Genomic DNA, 13562 nt, shown 5'->3' on the forward strand with positions numbered 1-13562 from the left:
GGTAGGATCAGTAAGTTCGCGGATGACACAAAGATTGGCCGAGTGGTTAACAGCGAGATGGAGTGTCTTAGGTTACAGGAAGATATAGACAGAATGGTCAAATGGGCAGAAAAGTGGCAGATGGAATTTAACGCTGAAAAGTGTGAGGTGATACACTTTGGAAGGAGTAATGTGACATGGAAGTATTCAATGAATGGCCTGACACTGGGAAGTTCCGAGGAACAAAGGGACCTTGGCGTGTTTGTCCATAGATCTCTGAAGGCAGAAGGGCAGGTTAATAGGGTGGTGAAAAAAGCATATGGGACACTTGCCTTTATCAATCGAGGCATAGATTACAAAAGCAGGGAGGTCATGTTGGAGCTGTACAGAACTTTGGTAAGGCCACAGCTGGAGTACTGTGTGCAATTCTGGTCGCCACATTATAAGAAGGATGTGATTGCATTGGAGGGGGTGCAGAGGCGATTCACCAGGATGTTGCCTGGGATGGAACATTTAAGCTATGAAGAGAGGTTGGATAGGCTTGGGTTGTTTTCACTGGAGCAGAGAAGACTGAGGGGTGACCTGATCGAGGTGAACAAGATTATGAGGGGCATGGACAGGGTGGATAGGGAGCAGCTGTGCCCCTTAGTTGAAGGGTCAGTTACGAGGGGTCATAAGTTTAAGGTGAGAGGCGGGAGGTTTAAGGGGGATTTGAGGAAGAACTTTTTTTACCCAGAGGGTAGTGACAGTCTGGAATGCCCTGCCTGGGCGGGTTGCCTCACATCCTTTAAAAAGTACCTGAATGAGCACTTGGCACGTCATAACATTCAAGACTATGGGCCAAGTGCTGGCAAATAGGATTAAGTAGACAGGTCAGGTGTTTTAATACATCAGTGCAGACTCGATGGGCCTTTTCTGCACTGTATTATTCTGTGAAGAAGGGTCACTGACCTGAAACGTTAACTCTGCTACTCTATTATTTCCAGTTTATTGGGCTGGGTGTGTGTAGGGGACTAAAGTAAAAGGGAACTTTCATATTTCACTGTGTTAATGCTTTGCTTCGTTACTGGTTATGTGTTGTTTTATAATAAACTGACAATTTTGTTGTTTATTAAAGAAACCTGGTTGGTGTATTTTTTTCTGGGATAAAGGGTACATGATTGACCAAATTGGTAACTGGGACAAATTCAAATATATGTTGTGACCTGTGGAGAAGTGGAACTAGAAAGGACAGTGCACTCCTCCCACCATGGTCTTAGACATACAAAAGCAGGGAAGTTATGCTGAACCTCCATAAAGTTCTGGTTAGGCCCCAACTGGAATAGTGTGTCCAGTTCTGGTCACTGTAGTTTAGGAAGGATGCAAGGGCCCTTGAGAGGGTGCCCTCGAGATCTACCAGAATGGTTCTGGGGTGGGGGATTTTAGTTACAAGGTCAGGTTGGAAAAGCTGGGTTTGTTCTCCTTACAGCAAAGGAGATTGTGGAGAGATTTAATAGAGATGTACAAGATTATGACAGGCTTAGATAAGTTAGACAAGGAAAAACTGTTTCCATTAACTAGTGGTACAAGGACTAAGGGATGCAGGGGGAGAGATGCAGGGGGAATGTGAGCAAGAACTTTTTTAACCCAGTGGGTGGTAATGACCTGGAACTCACTGCCTCCAAGGGTGGTGGAAGCAGAGTCAATGATTTCATGATTTCAAAAGGAAATTGGATGTGCACTTGAAGGAAATAAACTTGCAGGACTACAGGGATTAAGCGGCGGCGTGGGACTGACTCGTTGTATCGTGGAGAACCGGCATGGATTCACTGGGCCGAATGGCCTCTATGCTGTAAATGACTGACTCTCAAAGTCTGCCAGGAGAAATGCCCATAACCAGTATATGACTATTAGAAATACAATTTAACTGGGAGAGGGGGAAATGTTGACTAGCACTTGGATCTCAATTCTTGCGCCAGTGATAAGGTATCAGGAATTTGAAGTAACCTGAAAACAAACTACAGAGGAGAATTAAACAATCCTGAATTGGCAGATTAGCATCAAGACCTCATTTACTTTATATTGGCGCTACTAATGAAATATAAGAAAAAAGTGTTTGTGTGGCTAACAACTGAAATCTGCCACAATACAACTGTGGAGATCAAAAGGTATTAACTTCAGGTTCTGATGGAGAATCGCTGGCCCAGTATTCTAATTGCCAAATCAACATGCAGCTAATGCATAGTTTGACCAAAGTGACCACTTTGGAGACTTTAATAGTTGAAGTTTAAGTGATATTAAACCTTTTGTCAGGAAAACACAATATGCCAAATGAAAAGTATTAATTCATCAGTTGGAAACTTACATTAGACTTTTAATTGAAAAAAAGTCCTGCAGTAACTTTTAAAAAAAAACTGGCAGCCAAGATGGCCACTGAAATTTGCATCTGAAATACCTCTGCACATAGATCAACTGCAGACACCAGTCTGAGAAGCCCTGGACCCAGAACATGTTGCTCCAAGTAATTGAATTACCTAGGATTGCTTCATTAGCACGACCGTCAAGGCCATCCTGACGCATTGACTTTGAAAAAGCAAACCACTCGTGGCGAAAAAAATTGCCATCCTGGAACCTGTGGAATTAATTCTGAACCTTACATCTCATTAAAAACAAAGGGGATTGAGACACCCATATGACCGTCTGTCCATCTCTGAAAAAACAGGAGTTCTGTTACACTTACAGAAGACAAGTACAAACTGAGACTGCAGCAGAGAAAGCTGCATGCTTCCTTTTCTCTCTCCCCAGAAAACATCAAGTCTGAAAACTGTCGGCAACTGTGGACCCCCCCCAAGCCTATAAATTGCTACAGCCAGCGACCAGGGGAAGACAGCCAACTAGAATTCTGCCTTCAAAAAAACCTTAGCAAAGCAGGCCACCCACAAAGTGCACTTTGACCAGTGAGGACTTCAATACAGCTTCAGCTGAGGACTATCGGATCATCCACTTCACAGACTGTGTCTTTAAGTTCAATTTATTCTGGACTTTAATCCAACCACCAATTGTGTGTGTGCAAGTTTCTCGTGTGAATGTGTAGCGTATTTCTTTTAGTATTTTTAAATCGGGGTTAGAGTGTTAAGTACAATAAACCTACCTCTTTCTTGGTTAAACTCAAGAAAACCTGTCTGATTGGTTCTTTCGTGATCACAGTAGAAGTAAAAAGGTAAAACACTCCGAGGTGGTAAGCACAATCACTGTTTAAAAGGAATAAACTCTGCTGTAGTCAAATAAGAGGAAGAGCAAGAGGGGAGCCCGAGACCCCCTCCTCACCTGGCCGTAACACTTTTAAAAATATTAGTTAGGCTCCAACTGGAGTATTATGGCCAATTCAAGACACCACACTTTATAGAAAGGATGTCAAGGCATTAGAGAGAGTGCAAAGGAGAATTAGAATGGTTCCAGAGACAAAATACTTCAATTATGAGGAAAGGGGAGAAACTGGGGTTGTTCTCCTTACAGCAGAAAAGATTCAGGAGAGATCTGATAGAAATCATGAAGAGCTTTAGTTGAGTAAATGAGAAGAAACCGTTTCCAGCGGTAGAATGGTCAGTAACCAGCAAAAGAACCACAGGTGTCATGAGGAAAATAAAATAAAAATGATCTGGAATGCATTGCCTTAAGGGGTGGTGGAAGCAGTATTAGTAAAAACTTTCAAAGGGGAATTGGATAAATATTTGAAAAGGGGAAAATTTGCAGGGATATGTGGAAAGAGCAAGCTAGCGGGACTAACTGGATAGCTCTTTCAGAGAGCTGGCACAGGTACAATGAGCCGAATAACCTCCCAGTATTGCATCATTCCATGACTCTATGATAGCAGATAAATTTAAATACTTTCATCCTTCCCATTTTTTGGATCAACATTAAACTAAGAACCCCCGCGTCTTTTCAGGTGGATGAAAAAGATCCCGTGCCTCTTTTCAAAGAAAAACAGGAGAGTTCTGCCGGTGTCTTGGATAAAATTTTTTCAATATCAAGATAGATCCAGCCATTGATAATTTATCTCATTGCTGTTAATGGGACCACACAGTCTGCCATGTTTCTACATAGCATTTCTAAAGTTCTTCACTGGTAGTGAAATGTTTGGAATGCCCCAAAGACGTGATTGTCTCTATATAAAGAGAAGTTAGCTCCTTACTTTTCTATTGTCTATTCTGATCAGTGGGAGGACCTTATGCTACAATGAAGGTAGAATAGCTACATTTTATCTTGTGCTTCTGTTAAAATGACATGCAAAGGATGTTCCCCAATGGTAGGGGAGTCCAGAACCAGGGGTCATAGTCTAAGGATACAGGGTTAAACCTTTCAGGACTGAGATGAGGAGAAATTTCTTCACCCAGAGTGTGGTGAGTCTGGAATTCGCTACCACAGAAAGCAGTTGAGGCCAAAACATTGTATGCTTTCAAGGAGGAGTTAGATATAGCTCTTGGGGCAAAAGGGATCAAAGGATATGGGGGGAGGGGGAAAGCGGGAACAGGTTACGGAGTTGGATGATCAGCCATGATCATAATAAATGGCGAAGCAGGCTCGAAGGGCCTACTCCTGCTCCTATTTTCTATGTTTCTATGAATAGGTTAGCATGACTGATATGAGGAAATGCATTTACAATGCCTTTTGACAAACTTTTCTCCATGTGAGGAAGAGAGCGATATACTGGAAGACAGCACTGAAGCATTTTAGACTCAGACCATTTTTGGATCTTCCAAGAAACTGAGTACAAAATGTTCATAATTAATTTGTAAGCAGGAAACACAGACCATGTTATCTGAGACAGAATATTTTGGGTATGGGGAGCTACTGGTTACGGTATGACTGAACAAATTAAAAAAATGAAACAAGCACATTATGATTTCTCAATGCTATATAGAGACAGTATGAAGATAAAATGCAATGATAAAACAGGGAAATGGAATTAGAATGAAATAGGATTAGTTTAGATAGCTCCAATTGAACAAGCAAAACAGATTAAATTACCATGTAGCCACCATGTGTAAATTCTGCAATTCTGTAGAAACACAACTGATTTCTTCAGTTTTTTCTACTGAAGGAGAAATACCATGAGGACAGTGTTCTTCAGAAGGGTTGATAAAGATGCTGCAACCTTCTAAAAATTCAATTACGCGCCATGTCAACTTCAGTACTCAATTATAGCATTGAGAAGTCATAACGTTTTACCCCGAGTGCTTGTTTCCTTTTTTCAATTTGTTCAGTCATAACATAACCAGTAGCTCCCCATACCCAAAATATTCTGACATCATGGAAAAGAAAATAGAAAAATCCAAATTGAACATCTCCATATTCTTATGCTCAGATTAGTACAGATAATCTGTTCAAGCCATAAATAATTTCTTAGTGCCACATACCTTTTCTTCAGCTTCCTCAGTCCCTGCTACACCCTTAAGGTTTTTTATAATCTGCTGCAAACGAGCCATTTCCTCCTGCAAACAAACAGCTCAAAAATCACAATGCAATCACCTGCAATCAAACTAAAAGTCCCTTCTTTTATTAAGTAGCCTTCTGTGACATAATAGCTAGACTGGTAATCTTAGCTAAATATTGAAATGTTATTCATATTTGCTAAAAATACAAATAAACCCATGTTAATAAAATTAAACTGTTGCAACCTGTGTCTCTTCTGTAACATATTGGCTCAGTAGTAGCTTTACTCACTAGTGGTTAGTAGGTTATGGGTTCAAGCCCCACTCCAGACAACCTTAGAGAGTGAAGATGAGTGTTTCAGTTTCTGAATAGTGGGCAGACATCCAGCAAGGCACTCATGTCAAATGGGAGTGGAACAACAACTCCTTCCTCACATCTAGTTGGTCCCCACAAGCGAGGCTACCGATATGGCCACAATGGGGAAAGAAAAAGGGGAAGTTTTGTTATGGAAGCAAGCAAGAGCATGATCCGCTGGACGTAAAAACAATGAAAGAAATGGATAGCCTCATCTGCAGCAAGGTGGAGAAGGCCTCAGCTGAAGAAATAGTACAGCTGTATAGCTGAACAGATGATCATAAACGCTGCTCAAACTTAGCATCTATTTCTCGCAAAAGAACATGAACAAGTTTGAGAATGAATGTTATATTCCTCACTTTTTGGCATCACAAGTGAACTTTACTAGAAATGTACAATGCACCGTGTGAGTTATAAATACAACAAATAAAAAAGCCAGACTTTAATAACTAAACTGTTTTCAAAGAACCATTAGTGCGGCAGGATATCCTTAATTAGACCTTTGAATCTTTAGACATTTGATACTGTTGATTAGATATTCTTGCATGCAAGGCTGCTGGAATCCTGTAGTTGCCACAGATAATTAATCTCGAGCAAGAAAATTCAGAGCTTGTAGCAAGTTGGCATTTTTTACAGTGCAATACTAAGTGATCTAGGCACACAGGTCTGAGAAAACAAAGATCAATTTTTAGATTAAAACAAAATATAAGTTGAGAGAGTCATTTGAACGATAAGCACAGTACTTGATACAGATGAGAGGTACTGAGCAGAATCACAGACCTGAAGCAACTGGAGGAATGGGACGGGGGAGGGGAAAAAAAAAAGGATTCCAGGTTTCCTGTAATACTGGAGCAAGACCAGTGGGATTGGGCCAAGATACACAATATATAAATATCAGCTTTTACAGTAAGCATCTTTAAAGGCCTCATCAGTTAAACCAATTTAAGGCTTTTGTTACGTCAATGACATGCTAAACAATATATAATCATACAAAACAAAATACTAAATATATAACATTTTTACCCTGCAATGATTCCTAAACTGTTGTTCCTGGTCCTTCAGACCTTCATTCATCGTGACCAATGCTCTCAACTTCTCCAGTATGCTAATTAGGAAACAGCGTTATATTAAATGAGTGCAAAAACAAAAACATTAAAATACTCTAGGTCAGCAAGAAAAAGAAAATGACAGCTCCTTGAATTTGAAATCACAGTTGTGGGTCTTGCAAACACAGCAATCCACAATAGCCTTTATCTGAATGAAAGGCTACCTAAAGTTATTTTAAGAAAACAAAAACATTAAATTTGTGTACTAAATTAGAACAGGAACGAGGAAAAAGGGGATATGTACCAACATTAGGCTTATTGTCTATAATTCCTGGTGTTCTATCACAATTTCTTCTTTGAAAGTTATATTATCCACTAAAACAGTGCAAGCTTTTCAGAACACAGATTATTAGGCAAAATTTATTTTGGAATATGCTGTGCATTTGTCACCTTATCTTCAAAAGGAACCAAGCCATATAGAAGACCAATAAGACCTCAGTTACAGTATGGTGTGCAGTACTGGGCTCCACAGTATAGCAGGATATTAAGGCTCTAGAGAAGGTACAACAGATTCACTAGCACGTTAAAATAGAAGCAAAAACAAAATACTGTGGATGCTGGAAATCAGAAATAAAAACAAAGTACTGGAAATACTCAGGTCTGGCAGCACCTATGGAGAAACAGAGTTAACGTTTCAGGTCAATGACCTTTCATCAGAACAGGCAAAGGTTAGAAATGTAATAGGTTTTAAGCAAGTGAGGGGGCGGGGGGGGGGGGGGGGGGGGGGGGGTGGTGGTGGTGGAAAAGAACAAAAAGGGAAGGTCTGAAATAGGGCTGGAGGGATTAAATGACAAAGATGTCATGAAAAAAAAAAGGCAAAAGAGTGATAATAGTTGTAGTAAAAGATAAAACATTGCCCAGAGAAAGTGGTAATGGCACAATAATGAACTGCTCTGTCCGAAAGCAAAAACATGAAAAACAAGTTTAAGACCAGAATTAAGAAATTATTTATCTCAACGTGGAGTCCAGAAGGCTGTGTAGTGCCTAATCGGAAGATGAGATGCTGTTCCTCGAGCTCCTGTTGAGCTTCACTGGAACACTGCAGCAGGCAGAGGACAGAAATGTGGCGTGAGAGCAAGGTGATGAATTAAAATTGCAAGCAACCGGAAGCTCGCGGTCATACTTGCGGACTGAGCAGAGGTGTTCCGCAAGTTGGTCACTTGATCTGTGTTTGGTATCCCCAATGTAGAGACAACCTCATTGTGAACAGCAAATACAGTATTACTAAAGTGAAAATACAAGTAAATTGTTGTTGCGGGCGAGGGCAAAGAGGGCGAGCAGAGAGAGAGAGAGAGGGAGAGAAGGGAGAGAGAGAGAGGGAGAGAAGGGAGAGAGATTGAGAGGGGGGGGGGAGAGAGATTGAGAGGGGGGGGAGAGAGATTGAGAGGGGGGGGGAGAGAGATTGAGAGGGGGGGGGAGAGAGATTGAGGGGGGGGGGGGAGAGAGATTGAGGGGGGGGGGGGAGAGAGATTGGGGGGGGGGGGGGGAGAGATTGAGGGGGGGGGGGAAGAGATTGAGGGGGGGGGGAAGAGATTGAGGGGGGGGGGGAAGAGATTGAGGGGGGGGGGGGGAAGAGATTGAGGGGGGGGGGGGGAAGAGATTGAGGGGGGGGGGGGAAGAGATTGAGGGGGGGGGGAAGAGATTGAGGGGGGGGGGAAGAGATTGAGGGGGGGGGGAAGAGATTGAGGGGGGGGGGAAGAGATTGAGGGGGGGGGGAAGAGATTGAGGGGGGGGGGGAAGAGATTGAGGGGGGGGGGAAGAGATTGAGGGGGGGGGGGAAGAGATTGAGGGGGGGGGGAAGAGATTGAGGGGGGGGGAAGAGATTGAGGGGGGGGGGGAAGAGATTGAGGGGGGGGGGGAAGAGATTGAGGGGGGGGGGGGAAGAGATTGAGGGGGGGGGGGAAGAGATTGAGGGGGGGGGGGGAAGAAGAGATTGAGGGGGGGGGCGGAGAAGAGATTGAGGGGGGGGGCGGAGAAGAGATTGAGGGGGGGGGGGGAGAAGAGATTGAGGGGGGGGGGGGAAGAGATTGAGGGGGGGGGGGGAAGAGATTGAGGGGGGGGGGGGGGAAGAGATTGAGGGGGGGGGGGGAAGAGATTGAGGGGGGGGGGGGAAGAGATTGAGGGGGGGGGGGAAGAGATTGAGGGGGGGGGGGAAGAGATTGAGGGGGGGGGGGGGGAAGAGATTGAGGGGGGGGGGGAAGAGATTGAGGGGGGGGGGGAAGAGATTGAGGGGGGGGGGGAAGAGATTGAGGGGGGGGGGGGAAGAGATTGAGGGGGGGGGGGGGAAGAGATTGAGGGGGGGGGGGGAAGAGATTGAGGGGGGGGGGGAAGAGATTGAGGGGGGGGGGGGGGAAGAGATTGAGGGGGGGGGGGGAAGAGATTGAGGGGGGGGGGAAGAGATTGAGGGGGGGGGGGAAGAGATTGAGAGGGGGGGGGGGAAGAGATTGAGAGGGGGGGGGGAAGAGATTGAGAGGGGGGGGGGAAGAGATTGAGAGGGGGGGGGGGAAGAGATTGAGAGGGGGGGGGGGAAGAGATTGAGAGGGGGGGGGGGGGGGAAGAGATTGAGAGGGGGGGGGGAAGAGATTGAGAGGGGGGGGGAGAGAGATTGAGAGATATAGAGAGAGAGAGAGAGAGAGGGGGGGCAGGCGTTGCAGCTCCTGTGATTGCATGGGAAGGTGCCAACGTGTTGGGGGTGATTCAGGAAACGGTCCTTAGGAACGCTGACAGATTCATTTGGTGGTGGCATCATACAGGAGGTGGCATAAACAGTGGAGGATGATCTTTTGGATGTGGAGGTTGGTGGGATGGAAAGTGAGGTTCTGGGAGGGAGGGAGAAGGGGCGAGGGTAGAAGTGCAGGAAATGGGTCAGACATGGTTGAGGGCCCTATGAACCACACTGGGGAGGAATCCTCAGCTGAGGAAAAAGGAAGACATATCAGAAGTGTTGTTGCAGAAGGTTGCGTCATCAGAACACCTGCCTTTTATTCCACGACATGTGTCATTTAATCTCTCCAGCCCCAACATAGGCCTTCCCTTTTGTTGTTCTTCCACCCCTCCTCCCTCCACTTGTTCAAAATTGATGACCTTTCATCAGAACTGTCGATGGCTAGAAATGTAATCGACTTGAAACGTTAACTTTTTCTCTCCAGATGCTGCCAGACCTGATTATTTCCAGCACTTATTTTTAGGATGTTGCCTGATACAAGTAAATACAAATATGAAGACAGACTTGAAAATCGACTTTTGTTCGAAAACTGATTGCAGAGCGATATGAATAGAAGTTTTTAAAATTGAGACAGGATGGGACAGGCTAGATAGATGCAGACTGTTTGCATAGATACAAGAAAGAGATTTAGAAGCAGGCAGAAGTATCTTCATACAATTTTGAGGCTATGAAATTCACTTCCAAGATTAATGTCAGACAGAAACCATGCCAACATTCAAAACTAAATTGAATAGCTGGAAGAAAAAGCGATTTGCTCATACGGACAGTAAATGCTGATACGGGCTGGTTGGGTCAATGGCTTGCTTGTGTTGTAATTTCTATGCAAGAATGATTCTGAAGACAAGTTATCATTTGAGAATAGAATTAGTTTGAGGAAAAAAATATCAAAGTACTCATTCTAATGAAATAATTTTATAGCTTAGTCTGCTTAATACTAGAGTACATGAATAGAAAATTAAATATCAATCATGATGATTAGACGAAATTCACCTTTCTCTAACAAAGTGGTGTACATATGAAATAGACAGATGGAACATTATAATTCTGCATCAACAACTTGCATTTATATAGCAAGATATAACATAACAAAATGCATCAAGGTGCATAAAATAATTTTGCTTCTATCTTTTAGAAGATAGATGCGTATGTGCTTAAGAGCAGAAATGATGTCCATGAGAATTGAAGACAGATAGTTGAATGTGACAGCTAATCAGAGTTCTGATGAAAGGTCATCAACCTGAAACGTCAAGTTTCTTTCCACAGGTGCTGCCTGACCTGTTCAATGTTTTCTAGCTTTCTGTTCTTATTTCCAGCATTCACAGTATTTTGCTTTCCAGATAATTGAATGCTCTGTAGAAACAAAATTCCTGAACTGCTAGGACTATGAAAATATACCAAACATTTCTCTTGCAATCTACAACCCATGTTTCTATTTTCTTACCTTTTACCATTCTCATTTATTTCCATGACTCCCATCTTATTTAACTATTATCCCCAGTGTCCCTGAAGTTATATTTATATTTAGCAACTGAAACACATTGTTAGCACTTGAAGACACCACTAGGCTTCTCTGTTATGTTACGTTACATGAACTCAAAATTATGGTCGACAGGAAAACAACTTAACTGTTTAGTTGCAAAATTTAAGACTAAAATTAATATTTTAAAATGAGACTATCACCTACCTGGAATCAGCTTGGGATTCTGTAGCTTCAACAGTAGATAACTCTTTATCCAATTTCTGCCCATAATTCACAACCTGTAAATAAAAATCCAAGGGAGACAATGATATAAAAACTAAATGCTCAAAAAGCAGATGCTGTAAGTTCTCAGGTCAGGCATATTTGTGAAGCGCGTTATGAAAGTACTTCAATTTTTTGTTTAATTTTGAGGACTTAGGTTTTAAAACTAAAAAAGGATTCCACAGATGCTGGACTTGTATTTTTTTTTTTAAAAAAAGGTCACTGCAAAACAGCCCTTACTGGTAGTCACCTGTCTTCAGATAATTACCCAGCAAGGATTGCTTTTTGACTTGGAGAAGATGTTTACCAAGAAGTGACAGGTCAAGAGGCTTGATTCTTGAGAATGTTTTTGGTTTCACTTTGGACAGAGTTGGAGTTTAAAAAAAAAATCAACCTGAAGGACAAAACCCCAGCTCAGCCTGTTGCATCTCTTCGAAAAGCTTACCAGTTTTTCCATCTCTGAGAAGCTCTTAGAAGCAAGTGTAGGAAAGAGAAACTGATGCTACATGCATCCTGAAAGGCCAGCTTGAAACCCTTGCCACATTTCTCCTGAGACACTGGAAAAACCTGTTGGAGAAATCTTCAATGCTGCCTGAATGAATTGCTCCAGAAAAGGATCCCAGTAACTACTGTCTACGCATATTTGGGACGCCAAACCACAAAAAGGGACAACTGACATCTTTCCATATCTTGTCTTTTTCTTCAAGAATTAGCAAGTATTTGGCCAAAATATTCCTTTTTGTCTTTTTTCTGAGAGAGTGTTCTAAAAAGAAAATCTCTTATTTCCAGTTAACTGGCCCAGGGAAGGTGTGCGCAAGAGCACAGGCTAAGGTAAAAGGGAACAATCATATTTCACTGTTAATGCTTTGTTACTGGTTATGTCTTGTTTTATAATAAGCTGATAATTTTGTTGTTTATTAAAGAAACCTGGTTGGTGTATTTTATTCTGGGATAAAGAGTCGAATCTATGATTGGCCATTTCAGTAACTGGGTAAACATTTCTATATATGTTGTTATCTGTGGAAAAGTGGAACTAGAAAAGACAGAGCACTCCTCCCACCTCAGTCGTAACGAGAGAGGACATTGAGCTGAAACCTTAAACTTTAGTTTTCACAGATGCTGCTTGACTTGAGTACTTATAGCATTGTTTTTATTTGTATATATAAACTTTATCTAGTCTATACAGCATTCCAGCTTAATATTTTATTTTTTGAAATATCAAATAGTGACAAATCAGTACATAAAACATTTTAAATCATCAGTTTCACAGCTGTAAAATATGTTACACACCATGGTATGAATTAAAAAAAAAACAAAACTTGAAAACAAGTTTTCAGTTTGGGCAATGGAAAGTCAAATTCTCTGCACTCCTTCCCAAAAGGCTACCAAAATCATAAGGCTCTAGTTATGATGAGAAACGAGAGAAACTGGGATTCTTCTCATTACAGCATAGAAGGATAAAAGAAATATGGTAGAGTTGTTTAAGAAGGATTTTGATAAGGTCAATAAACTATTTCTGGTCAGCAAGTTATGAGAGAACATAAACTTAAGATCCTTATGAACAGCGCAGTATGGAAGGGGAGAGAGAGCGCAGCTTTTAGAAGAGTATGGGATAGGGACTAAGTGTTTTTGTTTTAAGTGTGTGGGTATAGATGCGATATAATTTTTGAGAATAGGAGACCAACAAATTAGCTGCATGCTAACGTTTTTCTCCTAAAAACCTGCATTAGCCCTGGGTGACATTTTGCTAATTTCGATGAGTACATGAGATATCAATTGCAGATGTGCTAATTAGAAGAACTATTAAACATACAATTAAACTAAACTAATATAAAATTGGATTTGAATTCAAAAAGCAACAATTCCTTAAAAAAAGAGCAGCATGGGATATTTACCAGAATCCCTACATTATAATAGCAACTACACTTCAATAATACTTCCTTGGCTGTGAAGCGCTTAGCATGGTTGAAGTTTATGAAAGACAATATATAAAACAAGGTCTTTGTCTTTATAGCCTTTGTGGAGCATAAACAAAAATAGTACTAAACTGCAATTATGATAGCAGTTAGGGATACTAGAAGACTGAAAACAAACAAAAAGAACTTATATTTATATAGTGCCAAAAGTGCCTTACAGCCAATTATATACATCTTTCACTGGTGCAGGGAAATGGGGCAGCCAATTTGTACATAGCCAGGTACCACAAACAAAATCATAAATCAGACAGTACATTTTAATGTTATTG

At 41.9% G+C, this 13562-nt stretch overlaps 1 protein-coding gene across 2 annotated transcripts in view; it reads right to left on the reverse strand.

Moving 5' to 3' along the window:
• ccdc93 (coiled-coil domain containing 93) overlaps positions 1-13562 on the reverse strand; it is an 87767-nt gene that overhangs the window by 26918 nt on the left and 47287 nt on the right. For both annotated transcript variants that reach the window (XM_068035121.1, XM_068035122.1), the window contains 3 exons: positions 11261-11334; positions 6769-6850; positions 5376-5450 (listed from right to left, as the gene is read on the reverse strand). In XM_068035121.1, the coding sequence (XP_067891222.1) occupies positions 5376-5450; positions 6769-6850; positions 11261-11334 (231 nt within the window). The remainder of the gene's footprint in view (positions 1-5375; positions 5451-6768; positions 6851-11260; positions 11335-13562) is intronic.

The sequence above is a fragment of the Heterodontus francisci genome, chromosome 7, assembly GCF_036365525.1.
Source record: "Heterodontus francisci isolate sHetFra1 chromosome 7, sHetFra1.hap1, whole genome shotgun sequence".
NCBI lineage: Eukaryota > Metazoa > Chordata > Chondrichthyes > Heterodontiformes > Heterodontidae > Heterodontus > Heterodontus francisci.